This window comes from Ochotona curzoniae, unplaced genomic scaffold (genome assembly GCF_017591425.1).
Source record: "Ochotona curzoniae isolate NIBS_2020 unplaced genomic scaffold, NIBS_Ocur_1.0 contig_1274, whole genome shotgun sequence".
NCBI classification, from domain to species: Eukaryota; Metazoa; Chordata; class Mammalia; order Lagomorpha; family Ochotonidae; genus Ochotona; species Ochotona curzoniae.
Genome location: NW_024465023.1, coordinates 7,275,699 through 7,293,519, shown reverse-complemented (window position 1 = coordinate 7,293,519; position 17,821 = coordinate 7,275,699). Strand labels below are relative to the sequence as shown.

Below are 17,821 nucleotides of genomic sequence, written 5' to 3'. Positions count from 1 at the left end.
AGAAGAGACATTAAGCCTTTGACTAGAGTGCAGATTAAAAATATGCTAGCTCCATAAAGGATATTAAGCTGAGAAAAATAAATTTAGAATTCTTTTTCCTGTGTTTTATCAACTTTAAAATGGCATCATTTGATTTTTAGCACTATGTTTCCTTTGTGTACCTAACCATGCTCTATGCTTTTTTATTAAGGATATAGTTATTTTATTGCGAAGTCAGATATACAGAGAGCAGGAGAGACAGGAAGATCTTCCATCTGCTGCTCCACTCCCCAAGTCCTTGACTGCCTTCCCAGGCCACAAGCAGGGAGCTGGATGGGCAGCAGGGCTGCCAGGATTAGAACCGGCATCCATATGGGATCCTGGTGATCAAGGCGAGGACTTTAGCCGCTAGGCTATCGTGCTGGGCCCTTTTTAAAAAAAGAATATTAAGTTAAACATTAGTGAACTTATAAATACAGATGAGCCTTTACTCATGTAGCATCCAGAATATTTCCTGAATATTGGCAAAAATGAAAATGAAACTTAAATAAATAAAAACTTAAAGTTATGAAATTATTGAAGAATTAATTTGGAAAGTATAACTATATGTATAAATCATGTACAATAAATCTGATTCCTTTCTATTATATTAAATATTTCAAATATTTTCTTGTATTTAGTGCCTACTACATGCAGCATATAACATGTGATTCCTCATCTTCCATACGAGATTACTGACAAGTGAATTACAAACCCATTTCTATGGTCATGGAGCAGCGTGTAATAGAATGAACATGGACATAGTTGATGTGTGATGCCAACTTCCAGAGGTCCTTAGGGACCATCTAAAGGAGTGTGTACATAATGTCAATAAACTTTTTTTTAAAAAAAAAAATATTTATTTCGTTGAAAAGTAGAGCTAGAGAGATGGGCAGCAGAATGGAGAGATCCAGAGCAGTTGCAGCTGGGCTGGAAGCCAGGAGCTGCTTGTTAGTCTCCCACATGAGCGCAGGCCCCAAGGACTTGGGTTATCTGCCACTGCTTCGCCAAAGCAGTGCTCTTATGGCAAGCCACCGTGCTGGGGTCGGCAGAGGATCCATCTGCCATGTCATTGACACCAGCCCTTACAGAAACCTCTTAGGAGAAAGAGCTGCAGGTGGAGTTCAAGAACAAGTTACACCAAAACTAACTAAAAACAAACAAGCAACAAACAAAAAGCCCAAAGTGTCACTTTTAAGATTAAGGGAAGAGTTTCAACCCTGTTTTCAACAAGTAGTGGATCTGGGGGCAAAAGGTTAAGCCCCCAGATCCACTTCCCTTCCAGCTCCCTGCTTGTGGCCTGGGAAAGCAGTGGAGGATGGCCCAAAGCCTTGGGACCCTGCATCCACATGGGAGACTTGGAAGAAGCTCCTGGCTCCTAGCTTCAAACTAGTCCACACTGTGCCGTTTGGATAATGTTGGGCATGAGCCAGCAAATGGAAAAACTTTCTGTTCTCTTCCCCCAAACCCGCCTTCAAATAGCTACATCTTTAACAATAAAAGCCAGGAGGTAAGACTAAAAACAAAGTGCCCTGCTGTTAAAAATTCAGCATCCCCTGTCAGGCCCTGCCTGCCCCCCAACCCTGAATCCCATTCCAGCATCACTGTGCAGGACCACCACTGGCTTCAGCCAGATTTATGTTTCTGGCTGATGGACGAAGCAGCCAAGAAGAGAAGTACCGTCCCACCACTTAGCCTTGAACAGCTCAGGGATCCTGGCTGTCTTGGTTCCCTGCCCCCACCAGAGCAGCACCCTGGTCACTGATGCCAGTCCCATTACACTCCCTAGCGTCCGAACCGGGGTCAGGAAGCTCGCAGTAGGGGGAAAAAAAACCAAACAGGCTAGTGTGGGGGCGGACTCTAAAGAGCTACAGCCCCACGCGCGCTGACCCGAACTCGTGGTTCCCAGCAGTGTCCACTAATAAAACTGACCTGGAAGCGCTGGGAGACATTTCTGAAGCTGCAGGACCTCAGCTGCCTGGGCGCCGCCAAGTTGTTTTTGCACACCTGCGAGTCTGGGGGGGCTACCCCTTGCCGCAGGCAAGTGGAGTTTCTGAGCCTCCGAGGACGCGTGAATCCTGGATTACAACTGCAAGCTGTGCAGGACAAAGTAGTAACTTCACTTTGCACTTTGCGTTCAGCAGTCTCACCCTCCTGCAGGACAAGGAGAGCATCACCACGTACCCACCCGACGGTGAGGGGTGCAGGAGTCTCTGCAGCAGGTGCGGCGTGCAGAGTTCCCTGCTGTCTCCGACCCTCCCACCCCGGTGCACCGCGTGGCCACGTACTGCCTGAGTGAGGGAAAATTTTCCTGCAGGTAAAGCCCACGAATATGTAGAAGCCCCTCACGTGTGTGCTAGCCCACACAGCCACAAGCAATTGAGCACTTTAAAAAGTTTGTGGAGACCGGAATTAATAGATGCTTTCAATTTGGTGCCAAAACATGTTTGAAAAGTAAATACTTAGTTTTTTGTCTGTTTTTTGTTTTTTTTGGGGGGGGGGGTTAGGGGGTATGAATTTTTCACGAACTTTTTTAAGAGCTCTCATTGCATGGATTGCGTTTTTCTTTTTTCTTTTCTTTTTTTTTTTTTTTTCTGCACCAAAAAAAATTTCTTTTAATTCAGTGTCCCACAAACTTTTTCAAGTTGTGGAGTATATTTGTGGCTGTAGACTCATTTATTGTATGAAAGCGATTGTTTCAGTTTTCTTGTAAGAAGTTAAGCCACGGGAGAAGAACAGGAGGGGAGGGAGGGCAGAGAGGGGAGGGGAGGCGAGGCGAGGTGAGGCGAGGCGCGGGGGGGCGGGGCGGGGGGAGGATGGAGGTGAGGGGAGGCGCGGGAGGGCAGGGGGAGGATGGAGGTGAGGGTCTCCAGCTGTATCAGAGGGAGCCAAAATCAGAAATCTCACCTGTGGCCATTTTTACATTATGCCGCAATTAGTGTTAAGTCTGTTCATTATGCCTGCAAAACAGAAACAAACAACAACAAAACAAAACAAACAACAAACAAAATGAGTGGGCCAAGCAGCCAGAAAAGGAGTAGGAGCAGGGGTTGCTGTTCAACTTTTATGATCATTTAAGTGTGATATTTTGAGAAAATGTAATAAGTGTTGTATTTTATGTGGAAATAATCTTTAAGACTTTGGTATAGAAAAATATCTAGAACTTACTAGGTCAAAGTTTCACAGGATTCAAGGCTCAAACATACACAATTTCTCAAACAGTACCTCCCAATTGTTGATGTCATTTGTGACTCTGTAGATTAGCATGTGTGTTTTACTGCCAATGCCAAGCAGATCTGCACATTAAGTGGTTTAGGTAAGGTGAAAAAAAAAATGCCCCTTGCTAAAATTGGGGAAAATAGCACAAAGGAACTGTTTTCTATATGAAAAAACTAAGGCTGGACAAACTAATTTACTGCAAGTAATACACTCAGTAAGTACATAGGACTGGGGCAATTCCCCCAGTTCCTATGACTTCCGTACCGTTTGCAGCGGTGGCCTCTCTCCCTCTCTCCACACACATTTTTGAATAGCCATGCCTTTTCCAGAAAATGCTGTTGTTCTTTCAGCAGAATTGAGAACGAAGTTACTGATAAACGCACAAGAAGCTCTTAATATGATCACTCAGTTCTAAGAACAGCTAATACCTAAAGCAATAAAAATGATTTAGAAGCTAGGAGTAAAGATAAAAATCTCCAAAATAGACTTAACGAAAGGAGTCTAAACCCTGACTCCAGATAGAACGCCACCATGGGTCTATCTCATTTATTAAGAATTATACTAATTTTTATGAATAAGATTTGAGTGAATAAAATTTTATAGTATTTAAATTCTACCACATCTTGGTTGCTTTCTACTTTTGAGAACACAGTGTAATATTAGAAACTATTTTTTTTCATTTCCTTATTTAGTTGAAAGGCAGGGTTACAGAGAAAGAAAGACTTCCATCAACTGGTTCACTTCCCCAAATGACTACAATATCCTGGAATGCACCAGGATGAAGCCAAGAGCCTGGAGCTTCATTTGGGTCTCCCACATGAGTGTAGGGGTCCAAGCACCAAAAGCCAGCCTCTACTGCCTTCCCAGACACACCAGCAGGAGTTGAGTTGGAGATGATGCAGCTTATTCTAGACCTGGTGCCCATATTCGATGGCCATATTGCATTGGCCAGCATAACTTGCTGTGCCACAATTTTCACCCCGGGGAATTATTTCCATATTTCAGTTACTGCATCATTCAGGGGCTTCAAAATGTTTTTGGAAATTAAGAGATAATGCGAATGAATTTTTTGAAGTGTCCCTCATGAATAAATGAAAAAGTCAAAAATTCAAATAATCTGATAAATTCTCTGCAAACTTTTTAAAATTTGTGCATATTTTATCTGCTTTAAGCTGACCCAATTATGTTAAAAACTTTCAATACTACACTGCCACAATCCCTTATCTGAAACTCTTCGGATTAGATGTTTCAGAATTCACAAAGTAAACAACAGCATTTCCGCAGTGAACCAGCGTGTAAATAATCACTCAAAATCTAAAGGTTACAAATGACTTCATGTCAATTCAGGTCATATTTTATGGACAAATCAGGAAAAGTTCATTTATCAAAACATTATGGATTTGAAACTTGCTTATGAAGGCTTATGAGTCTGAAGTTCATTTTTAATAATTCTTATCTTTCATAAGCTGCTTTTACTTTTAGCATTTTTATTAAAGTACAACATTCAAGTAGAAGAGTGTATATTAATAAGTGATATTTTTGTAAAGTGAACAAATGCATGTAACAATCACAAATACATAAATATTAAAAAATCATTGCTACTACCCAGTCTAGCCATCAGTCCAAACTTAAAAACTATTCTGATTCATTTTGCCTATTTTGATATATTATACAGAATTATAAATTGCATGCATTTTTACCCTTTTTATCCAATACTAATGTTTTTTACATCTGTCTATGTCAGTTGCACATGGGGTATTTTTTCAAGTTTCATTATATAATATTCCATTGCATGAATATGTCTGTTTATTCATTCAACTGTTGATAGATATTTTGATTGATTTTGGTTTGGATTGTTTCCAGTGATGTCACTGCACGTCTTATTCATGTCTTTTGGATGAGTGTGTATGTGTGTGTATGTTTATGCGTCTCTGTACTACACCAAACAATTTGTGTGGTATGCAGGTTCTTACGGTAAGTCCCTAGTGATTGTTGTCCTCGTATAATCTCATCCCATTGGAAGTGAGTGGAACGTGTGTGTGTGAGGAGATATCATTCCAAGTTTGTGACTTTATATGGAAAAAAGGATTATTGTGGATGTACAAACTTTCACAAATCAGTTGCCTTTAAGACAGGTGGGTAGAGCCTTATTCAAGAGAATAGTTTACTTGGAGTAGATCTTTTCTGAGAGATCTGAAGTTTAAGAGAAAATTTGGAGGTTGTCAGGAACAGTAGGTGCCCTCTAGGAGACTGGTACTGTGCCGGCTGCTCACCAACAAGAATAGAGGCTCGAGTCCCTCCGGGGAACAGAGATCAGCTGACTTCAAGGCTGGGTATAGAAGGGCTTTTTCTCCAGAGCTCCCAGAAAGCAACGCAGCAAACCCAACACAACCTTACCCTGTGAAACCCTGAGCAGGGAAAGCAGTCATGCTGTAGACTAACTTGTAAAATACAGGACTGTGAGCTAGTAGGTATTAATTTGAGCTGGAAGAGTGTGATAATTTGAAACAAATGGAAAACCTACCTAGACTTAGGTGCTTGGCTGTGGGGTGTTGCCACTGGGAACACCTCAAACTGTCAGTTATGGCTTTGACCTGGAGAATAGACTTAAACTGCATGGGGTGTTTTTTTTTTTTTTCTCTTTCCATTTTCTCCCACATTAAACCAGAATGTTTATGGCTATTATCCTGCATTTGTCCCTCATTGTTCGTTGGAATGTTAGGGTGAAAAAAAATTGTCACTGGTCCAAAACTGGGGAAGAACCACGAGGAGTTGTACTGGATAGATCAGGGCTAGAAATCTAATCCACGCCAGGTTCAGATGACGATATTTAGATGAACTTTCAGGATTGTACTCATGCTGCAATATGATGAGTAATATGGAAACTGTGGCCTGGGGCGAATTTAATTTGTATGGGGGAATTTGGACTTCTGGGAGTCAGAGACTACTGACTGTGGTAGTGAGAATTCTAAGATGATCCCTAACGACCCTTGAATTGGAAGATCCCTGTTAAGTCTGAGAAGGGATTGTGAATATGATGATGGATTATTCCTGAGATTATTTTACCATGTAGGAGAACACAGATTCTGCAGCTGTATTAAGGTTCCAAATTAGGAGATTACCTGGGAGGGCCACACTTAATCGGGTAAAACCTTGATTAAGTGTGGACCCTGAGAGGCTGATGTGACAAGGAAGCAAATGAGATTCTCTAGAAACTAAAAGTTCAACTAAATTCTATCTATAATCTAAATAAGCATTCAAATCTATTCACTATCAGAGTCTCAGAAAAAAAAAAAAAAACCCAGACTGGCTAATTGAACAATGGCTCATTTCACCATTAGACCCTCAACAGAGATCTTAGACATGCCATGCATGGAATTCAGAAGTGTGAAGCAGTACATGGGTATTGTTCAAAGCATTTGTGGTACTCTGGTATTCAGGAATTCACAGGTAGAATCCCTGGGTTACAAAAATGCATAAATTCAGTTCTAACAGATACTGGCAACAATTTCCCAAAGTGGTAGTACAACTTATATTTCCACCATCGTTTTGAGTTCCTTTATACAATCTCCAACTTTTTATATTGGCTGTTTCTTTGGTTCTTCTGCTAGATGTTTACTGATAGACATTGTATATCCTTGATGACTGAGTTTGAAGAGTATCATGTTTATTTACTGGACAACTGAACATTTTATTTTGTCAAATAGTGTGCCAATATAGTAACTTCATTTAGTTTTTCTCTTGCTTATTTTAATCTTTATCAGTGTGTGTGTGTGTGTGTGTGTGTGTGTGTAATTATTTTCTTTAGCACTACTAGACTGTGTCCTCTTTTAGATATAATCACTCCAATATCATCAACATATGCTTATACATTATTTCTTATGGGATTTGTCTCCTGGAATTAATTTTATAATATGTGAGTTAGAGTACAAAATCATTTTTTTCCATATGGTTAGAGATGAAATTTTTCTAGATGATTATCCCCTTGGAACACTGTCTTTGGTACCTTTGTTGTAAATGAGATGAGAATATATGGTCTTGCTGTCTTGGTTTATTTTCCTTCATCTACCTGTCTACATGTGCATAAAAACTATTTTTATACGCAATTCATGCTATTTAATTATTATGGCTTTATAGTTGGTCTTGACACTTCACTATAAAACTCCTTACAATTTTTATTTTGGAGAAGAACTTTGGCTGTTCTCAGATCTTTGCTTTTCACACATATTTTCAGTTTTCCCATTTTCTATTAAAATGTGAGATTTTTAAAAAATTTCATCAAGTACATTGATGGCTAATTAAACGAGGATAGTCTCTTCATTTTATTTTATTTTCATAGCATATGTTTCTAACCCATAAAATGTGGAATATCTTTAATATACCACATATAAAGTATCTTTAGATACTTTATGAGGTCTTGTGACTTTTTCAAAAATTTATTTTTTTATTGCAAAGTCAGATTTACAGAGATAAGGAGAGACAGATCTTCTGTACACTGGTTCACTCCTCAAATGGCTGTATTGGCTGCATCTGAACCGATTTGAAGCCAGGAACTTCTTCTGGGTCTCCCACATGGGTACAGGATCCCAAGACTTTGGGCTGTCCTCAACTGTTTTCCCAGGCCACAAGCAGGGAGCTGGAAGGGAAGTGGAACAGCCAGGATTTAAACTGGTAGCCATAGAATCCTGGTGAATGCAAAGTAAGGACTATAGCCACTAGGCTACCGTGCCACGCCTGATCTTGCAAATTTTTTTAGATTGTTCTAGGTGTTTGATTATTTTTGATGGTATAGAAAATTGATTTTTTTAAAACTTTTCTTTTTAAGGCCAGTGCTCTGGTACAGCAGATTAAGCCAGCATCCCATATCAGTGCCCCAGTTCAAGTCCTGGCTATTTTGCTTCTGATCCAGCTGTGCCTGGTTAGGCAGCAGAAAATGGCCCAAGTCCTTGGGCCAGGGCAACTCTGCCTATTGAGACCCAGATGGGGTTGTGGGCTGCAGGCTGATCTAGAGCAGTCCTGTCAGTTGTGGCTATTTGAGGAGTGAACGAGTGAATGACCTCTCTCCATCTGCCACTCTGGCTTTCAAATAAATATGCAATTTATAAAAATAAGAAATTATTTCTCCTAAAAAGTATTCGTGTTAGTGCATAAAAATTCAATTCAGTTTTGTAATGTTGCATTATAGCCAGTGATTATGTTACATTCACTTATGCCTAAAAAACTGTGTCACATAATGCAATGTAATTAAAAAAATAAAATGAAATTCAAAAAAAAAGCTTCAAATTTTCCCTAAAGTCTTCAAAGGCTGTGCATCTATATCTTATTATTAGGAGGAGATACCTGTTTGTAGGCCAGTCCCAGGAATGGTGGTAAGATTAAAAATGATCAGTCAATCATGCTCCGCTTTACATATTAGAAACATGGTGTCAGAAACATTTTTTTTCTTTATATTAATTCAATATAAGTATTTGGAAACTAATGCTTTGAGTAGAAGTTTGAAAATCAGGAGATATGTTAATTTACTAATATATATGGAATATTCCTTCCTGTAAATGAGTTGAAATTTCATTATTTTATTTAAAATTATTTTGTATTAAAGGTACAGTGACAGAGAGGAAGCTGGAGAAAGAAAATCTATCTGCTGGTTCCCTCCCCACATGGCCACAATGACCAGTCTGGGCCAGGTTAAAGGCAGGAGCCAGTAATTCCTCCTATGTCTCCCACGTGGGTGGCAGAGGCCCAAGCACTTGAACCATTTTCCATTGCCTTCTGAGCTACAATAGCAGGAAGCTGAATCAGAAGTGTAACAGCCAGGACACAACGCTTTATTAGCAGTAAGCACCTTAATTCCCTGTGCTACAACATCACCTTGACCTCCAATTCCTAAGCTATAAAATTTCTTAAATGGTGAGTAGCACACTTAGTTTGCAAAAAATATTTATAGCTTGTTGAGGAGTATTAATTTATAAAATGAAGTAATTTATCTCCTAAATGCCCTTGATAGTAATTAAGAATGATGGGTTATTATAGAAAATTCTCACATACATGTAGAAAGCTCTCTTTGATTGATGTGCAGCCAAATCTACAACTTGGTAATGTCCATAGCATATGATTCAGCTTCTTTAAAAATATTTATTTAGTTAGTTACCTAGTTAGTTAACTAATTTGAAAGACAGGTACTAAGAGAAATAGCTAATTCCCATCTGGCGGTTCATTCCCTAAACAATTGCAAAATCTGAAGCTGGGCCAGTCTGAAGCCAGGAGCTGGGAACTCAGCCCAGGCCTGTCATATGAGTGACTCAAATACGTAAGCCATCATGTGTTGCCTCCCAAGGTGCACATTAGCAGGAAGATGGAATTAGAAAGACCGAGGACTTTCCAGGCACTCCTCTGAAATTAGATGTGGGCATTAAGTGACATTTTAACCAGTGCACCTTATGTCTATTTCTGAATTTTTAGAATTACCTATATGATGTGCTGTAAGGTTTATCAAGCTTGACACTCTTAGCATTGGGGTCAGGCAATTCAGTTGTCAATGCACCTTGTGCACTAAAGTTGTTATGCAGCATCCTGGGTCCTCTCATACTAGATAATGTTATTATCACACCCCCCACCCCGGCCTCCATTGTAACAGCCTACACAGATCTCTGTTTCCCCTGGGGTAGAAGAAGAATTTCCCTGGTTGAGAACAACTGCTTTATAGAGAATTAAATGGTAATATATGTGGAAATCTGGGTATACATAAAAACAAATAGGTGTAAAATCATAGTAATTTGAACAACATGTATTATGGGGGTCATAACATCATAACCATTTTCCCATACCATTAGAAATTTTCAAAAAGCGTACTATGAAAGTGATGTGCTTATTTTATCAGCATGAAATACTCTATTAGAATCATGCTGTTTCAGATTTTTTTAAAAGATTTATTTTTATTATTTTTTTATTGGAAAGGCGGATATACAGAGAGGAGAGACAGAGAGGAAGATCTTCCGTCCGATGATTCACTCCCCAAGTGAGCGCAACGGCCGATACTATGCCGATCCGAAGCCAGGAGCCTCTTCCGGGCCTCCCACACGGGTGCAGGGTCCCAAAGCCTTGGGCCGTCCTGACTGCTTTCCCAGGCCACAGGCAGGGAGCTGGAAGGGAAGCGGGGCTGCCGGGATAGAACCGGCGCCCACATGGGATCCCAGGCGTGCAAGGCGAGGACCTTAACCACTTGAGCCACCGCGCCAGGCCCTGTTTCAGATTTTTTTAAAAAGATTTATTTTTATTGGAAAGGCAGATATACAGAGAGGAGAGACAGAGAGGAAAAACTTCCGCCCGATGATTCATTCCCCAAGTGGCCGCAACGGCTGGAGCTGAGCCAATCTGAAGCCAGGAGCCTCTTCCGGGTCTCCCACGCGGGTGCAGGGTCCCAAAGCTTTGGGCCGTCCTAGACAGCCTTCGTGGGCCACAAGCAGGGAGCTGGATGGGAAGTGGGGCTGCCGGGATTAGAACCGGAACCCATGTGGGTTCCCGGGCATGCAAAGTGAGGACCTTAACCACTACACCATCGTGCCAGGCCCTGTTTCAGATTTTTAAAGACAAAGGACATTATATGGATCATTTTTCTATATTTTAATTTAATTTGTTTTGTTGTGGCTATTGCATTATGCATTATAGATACTAATTTCTTATCAGAGAAATAGTTTGTAAATATTTTTCTTATTCTGCAGGTTGTTTATTCAGACTGCTGATTGCTTGCTTGCAGTGCAAAAGCTTTCTAATTTGATATTATAGCATTTTCCCCTTTGCTTTTGTTTCTTGTACTTTTGAGATATCTAAAAATTTGCACAAACCAGTGTCCTGATATATTTCCATTATGTGTTCTTCCCATAGTTACATATCTTATATTTAACTCTTTAATCAATTTGAATAGATTTTTGTATATGTGAGAGCTACATATCTTTTAAAAAATCTCCTATTTGTTAGCATCCAATTTCTCCAGTGCCATTTGTTTAAAATATTATTCCCTTCCCAATATATATTCCTGCTACCCTAAAAATCAGTTGGTTTTAAAACTGTGCAATTCTTTCCGGGTTCCTTATTCTGTTTCATTGGTCTCTGTGTCTGTTTAATATGTCACTGCTTTATTGCTTGGGCTACTATGTTTTTGAAAGATATTCTGAAGTTAGGTAAGGTGATGTTTTTAGCTTTATTCCATGACCTCGGGATTGTTTTGGCTCTTTGAGGCTTCATAAGAATTTTGGGTTGTCTGTGAAGAATATCATTGGTATTTCAAAAACGATTTTCATATTTTACAAAAGAGGACATATAGATAGCTGGTCAGTGTATAAATTAAAATGCATATCACTATAATCATCATGAAATACAAATCAACGTGATAAGATGCCATCTCATCACTATTATCAAAAAAGCAGACAATAAGTGCTGGCAATTATGTGGAGAAAATGCAGTTCCTGCACACTGTTGGTGGGAATGTAATTTAATGCAGTCATTATGGAAAACAGTATAGGGGTTCTTCAAAAACTAAAAATGTAAGTACCATTTGATCTAAAGATGTCACTACTGGGCATATATTTAAAAGCAAAGAAATCAGTATGTCAAGGGGACATCTGTACTCCCATACTTATTGTAGCAGTGTAGTCAAGACATAAAACCAACTTAAGTGTCTATCAACAGATGAATCGATTAAAAATTTTTTCTCTGTGCACAATTATTATAAAGCCACAAAAACTTTAGTTCCCACTGCTGATTTATGTGATTTCTGCATCAACTGTCACAACACAAAATGACAGAGGAGTCATAAATAGCAGGAACACATACCATTCAATTATTTATTTAATTCTACCCTGTATTTTAAATATTTAATATCCTATTCATATTCTATTTCTATTCAATTCATCATAAATTTATATTATATATTTCATTCTAAATTTAATTTCATTATTTTCTGGCATTTTAAAATCTATAATGTGTATTTCATGGCTCTTTAATTTCAGTTCTTTAATTTCACACTGTACTCCATTTCATCCTAGTCTCATACTTTTTATTTAATATAACTTATTTCAGTGGTTTCACTCATTTTCCAATGATATTCCACTCAATTTTCATTTGTATGTTCTGTTGAAGCCCCTATTCCATTACCCTATTTTATTCTAGTTTTTACTTTCTGTCAGTATCGATTTAATCCCACTCTACATTCCATTTCAAATCCATTTTCCATTCCACATTATTGTACACTCCGAATACCATTCCATTCTATTTTGGGTCATGTTTCAGTGCAGTTGCTCACCCATTCCCTTAAATATCCTATTCTATCTTGCTAAAATTGTTATACTAGCAGTTTTCAGAACAGTTTGTCAATTTTTTTATCTAAAAATTATAAATGTGCATAGACATATCAAGAATTTCTCTTCTAGGATTTAGCCACAAGTACACTGAGGGTATGAGGTATTTTTTACTGAGAAGGATACGTCTCACAAAGTGTAAAGATGTGTAAGTGTTAGCCGCTATTGGAATACTTAAAAACATAAGCTTTATTCCTAACAGGTGTATTTTGTACTTGCCAAAGTGTATCATCGAAACTTATTTATTGACATAGGAAGTGTGCGATGCGCATCCCCCAAAATAAGTAAAAAGATATACACATAACTCCATTTTTAAAAAACAATAGTGAAGTATGTATAAATGGTTTTTTATGTCGCAATCCGCCTAAAAATTCCCAGAATTTACCGACTAATATGCAGCATTTGGGAGCTAGTTTTCCTACATTTGCTTTTGTGATGTGGGAACAGAATGTACGACTTTCCTAATGATGACTAAAAACGAGCAAGTTTGTGTGCGTCACATATTAACAGAACTAGCGACTAGTTCAAATAATTTGTTCATGTGTGAATTACTATACAGACTGCACAAGTATCGATGCGTATTAAGTGCTGTGTCACCCTTAATCCTAGGCAATCCCTGTCCTGCGTCCCAGGGGAGAAAGCGGGGAGCAGCGTCTCACTGGAACATTCTAAACACCTCGGACGCGTGGGATCTGAGGGAACCTGCGGAGCGGCGAGTCCGGAGCCAAGACACTCTAGGCCCGATTCTTTTTGTGCCATTGTGGTCGTTTGCCAAGCCACAGACTCTGAAGGCCCTGTGTGGGGTCATCCCGATGCCTGGGGGAGTTACTTCAGGCCGGTCACCGCTCGCATCCCACGGCGCCCCACTGTCCTGACTAGATCCCAGGAGGGATTTCTGGCCAGGGATATAGAGCCCGTTAGCCAGTGCGGTATTCCTCTCACGTGATCACTGAGATTGGGGCGACAAGCTAATTTGGGGGTGATGTGAACTGCTCCGACATTTTGCCGCCGACATCTTGCCGCCGACATCTTGCCGCGCGGCTGTCGTGGCGGCCTGGTTTCTGAAATAGGGCGCCGTTTTTGAAATACGCTGTGCTACAGTCCCACCTTGGGGACACAGAAACTTAAGACTGTCGACAGGATTCGGGACAGATCCTGTGCTAGAACTGGAATACACTTGTCTAAAACTAGAAGTTAGAAAAGGGGCGCCGCCCTGCCCCCTCCAGCCTCCGTGCGGACGTTATTCTCGCCACCCCTCCCCCACCCGGAACCCTGCCAACCGCCGTAGGACTCCTGCCTCACACACACGTGCAGCTGTGGGGGTTGGGGAGTTCGTGGGCGACGAGAGTAACACGTGATGCCCTTCTGACCAATCAGAGACGAAGATTCGGCCGGCCACACCCGCCCGGGGGGGCGAACGGGCTTTTTCCTCGCACACCGCCAGGAGAACTTCCTCATTCGCGCCTGCCTGCGCTTGCGACGGTTCGCTCGCGAACTCGCGCTTGCGACCTGCGCTCGCGAACTCGCTCTCACAGCCACCCCGCTCGGTCTCTCAGCCGGAGTCCGCCGTCATGTCCACGCAGTCCCGCTTGGAGAAGGAGATGCGGCGGCAGCTGAGTGAGGTACCCGAGGGCCTAAACCGGGAAGCCTTCTTTGGCTCCGGGGATGCCTGCGGTCCCAGCCGGAGCTATCCGCTGGTTCAAGCCGCCGGGGCCGCCTCAGGTGACGGGTTGGCCGGTGCCCTGCTCGGTAATTCCGGTGATGGCCCTTTGGCAGCCGGTACCGCCTTTCCTAACGCGCAGGGAGGCCCTGGGCTGCCCACCATGGCCATTGCGCAGGCAAATGATTCAGACCTGCAGGGCAGCCCGGGTCTGGGCTCAGCTCCCTCAGGGAGCGACGCGTTTGCGGTAGAGCTCGCAGGGCAGGGCACCGAGCAGCTGGGCGACCAAGCGTCCTCGGCCCAGAGCCCCGAGACCAAGCGGCGCAGGAAGCAGCCCCGCCGCCAGCCGCCTCTGCCGCCCTCTTCCAGCGGCAGTGCTGGAGCCCGCCGGGCAGGCCCTGCCGTCGCGGGGCGGGCCACGCCACCACGCCAGGTGGCCGCGGGCAGCGGGCCGTCGTCGCCCGAGCTGCAGCTCGAGGGGCCCGGCGCAGGCCGCACCACCCGAGGGCGCGCGTCTGCTCCGGGCCCCTCGTCGGTGCGGAGCCGCGCCTCCGCCCCGAGCCGTGGCAGCCGCGCCTCCGCCGAGCCGGGCCCCGCCGTGCGAAGCCTGGCCCTGCAGGCGGCTCCGGCCGTCCGCGGCCGCGGCACCCAGGTGGGTCCGGCCCGCCGCAGCCGTGCCACGCAGACGGATCCTCTGCCGCCACGCCAGGTGCCCGAGGCGGGGCCCAGCCGCCGCAGCCGCTCCGCGCCGCCCCGCCGTGCCCGCCGCAGCCGCTCCACGCAGACGGGTCCCGCCCGCCGCCGCCGCGCCACCAGCCCCGCCGCCGGGAGCCGCGCCGCCCAGCCGGGCCCCGCTCGCCGACGACGCCGCGTCAGCCGCAGCCCCGGGGCCCGAGGCCGCGGCGGGAGGCCGGCTCCCGCGCCGCGCAGCCGCCCCGAGCTGCAGCGCCCGCCGAGCCGTCGACGCCCCGCGCCGTCGGGGGCCCGCGCCCGGCGCTCCGTCTCGGCGCCCGGTCCTGCCGCGCCCCGCGCTGCCGCCCCGCGGGGCGCGGCCGGCTCGCCACTGCCGGTCCTGCGGCGCCGCCAGCCGCAGCGGTCGCCCAGTGGCAGCCCCCCGTCGCCGCAGCAGCCCAGGGAGGAGAGGACCCCCGAAAGATCGCCCCCGGAAAACCGAGAGGTCGACAGCAGCAGCGCCGAGAGCAGCGAGGTGGAGAGCAACCCGCCGCCCCGCACCTGGAAGGCTCTGCGCATGCGTGCCTCCTCGCCCTCGCCCCCGGGCAGGTGGTGCCCGCTTGCCATGCTGTTCGGGGAGTATAGCTCGTCCACCTCCACCTGCTCTCACTCCTCCGACGTGAGCGGCACATCCTCTGTCTCTTCCTCACCCCCTGTCCCTTCCCCACCCCCTGTCCCTGACCCGCAGTGCGAAGCTGATGCCGAACCCCAACCCGAACCCCAGCCTGAACGCGACAACGACCCCATGCCCGCCTTGGCCTATTCCGATAACAGCTCTCCTTCTCCCTCCCCCGGGTTTTTGGGTCTGGATTCCATCCGTACGCCGAGCCCCCGTAGCCTGAGGCGCGCGCTGATGCCTGAGGCTGAGCAAGAGTCTGAGGCTGAAGCTGAGGCTGAAGCTGAGGCTGAGGCTGAGGCTGAGCAAGAGTCTGAGGCTGAAGCTGAGGCTGAGGCTGAAGCTGAGGCTGAGGCTGAAGCTGAGGCTGAAGCTGAGGCTGAGGCTGAAGCTGAGGCTGAAGCTGAGGCTGAAGCTGAGGTTGATGTTGAGCTAGATCCCGAGTTTGTGGCTGAGATTGATTCTGATTTTGCGGATGAGATAGAGATTGAGGCAGAAAGCAGTTCTTCTTCGGACGAGGACGAGGAGTAGGTGTAGGAAGCCTCCTGGCACAGAAGCTCCCACACTGCTCTGTGCTGCTGCCAGCTCACTGAAGATTAGCCAGATGAGCCAGCAGCCCCCCCCCCCCGGGTCAAAGGTCTTCTCCCTAATTTTGAGTAAGAGTTTTAGCTGTTTTTCAACTCTGGGCAATAGTTGTAAGCTGTGTAATAAGTTGGGGCAATGTCTGTGAAATTCTGTAAGGGTTTGGGGCAATAACTGAAGCTGTGCAAGAATTTTAGATGGGTAACAACTCGGCAATAATTGTGAAGCTGTGTAAGAATTTTAGCCATTTTCAACTTTGGGCAGTAATTTTGAAGCTGTGTAAAACTTTTAGGCATTTTCCAGCTCTGGGCAACAATTTTGAAGCTATGTAAGAATTTTACTTGTTTAAACTGAGTAATAATTTGTTGTAGAAGAATTTTAAGTGTTTTCAAACTCCCCATAGTTGTAAAGCTCCCCTCCCCCTGCCTGCAGCGCTTTGCCTGCGTTCCAAGTCCCCCTGTTTCTCAAAGGGCTTGCACTTGCCCGCGCTTGGGAGTTTCCCATGTCAAGCTACTTTTAGATAATGAAATAGTGCATTTAGAAATAAAGTTTAGATACTGTTTTCATTAAAGCTATTGTGTTTGTGTCTTTTTTTTTTTTTTTTTGCATTATGGTCTAAGAAATTCGATCCTGTTGTCTTTGGGGGTACTAAAATTTTCAGCATACTTGCTGACAATACAGGGAAATGGGATCAAATAAAACTGGGGAGGTCTCTTAACCCAAGATACCTGGAGAAGAGGAGGAGTGATGGACAGGCCTAAGAAAAGCTGTGTGATTGAGCGTGGGTGAGTGGGGATGGGATGGGAAAGAAAAGCTAGGATTAAGAAGCAGGGACTGGGCCCGGCGCGGTGGCGCAGTGGTTAAGGTCCTCGCCTTGCACGCCCAGGATCCCATATGGGCGCCGGTTCTAATTCCGGCAGCCCCGCTTCCCATCCAGCTCCCTGCCTGTGGCCCGGGAAAGCAGTCGAGGACGGCCCAAAGCTTTGGGAACCTGCACCCGCGTGGGAGACCCGGAAGAGGCTCCTGGCTTCGGATCGGCATAGCATCGGGCGTTGCACTCACTTGGACGGAAGATCTTCCTCTCTGTCTCTCCTCTCTGTATATCCGCCTTTCCAATAAAAAAATAATAAAAATAAATCTTTAAAAAAAAATTTAAAAAAAAAAAAAAAGAAGCAGGGACTAGGGGACCTGACCTGAGGGATGAAGTCCTCACATGGAGTGGGGGAGGGGCGTTCCTGAACTCAGGTGGGAGGAGGGGACGGGAAGGAGAGGGAGTGGAGGCAGAAGCGTGAGGGTGAGTGTGTGTGCGATCAGCTTTAGAAATGGATAGGTACAGACCAGGTTAAGGACAAGGTATTCATCTCATTTTTGAAATAATGAGGTAAATGGTGCTTTGGTCCTAATTTTCCAGATTCTACATTTTCAGCATTGACCACTCAATTCAAGTATGTGTCCCCCTCAAAGTTAGATGATAGCTGTCTCTACCTACTCGGTCACTATGACATACTGGGAAGGCTCACATTGATTTCCTAGCTCATGGATCTTCCATGTCCCGACCTAACTGGAAATTTGGGAAATCAACAGTGGGAGATAATTCTATGCATCTCACTGTTTCTCTTCCTCCATCTTTAAATAAATGTA

At 44.4% G+C, this 17,821-nt stretch overlaps 1 protein-coding gene across 1 annotated transcript; it reads left to right on the top strand.

Moving 5' to 3' along the window:
• Nucleotides 1-14,161: 14,161 nt before the first annotated feature.
• LOC121171191 (EZH inhibitory protein) lies at nt 14,162-16,129 on the top strand. The gene is made up of 2 exons (XM_041002772.1): nt 14,162-15,800; nt 16,035-16,129. The coding sequence occupies exons 1-2, from the start codon at nt 14,162-14,164 to the stop codon at nt 16,127-16,129; spliced, it is 1,734 nt and encodes a 577-aa protein (XP_040858706.1).
• Nucleotides 16,130-17,821: the final 1,692 nt, after the last annotated feature.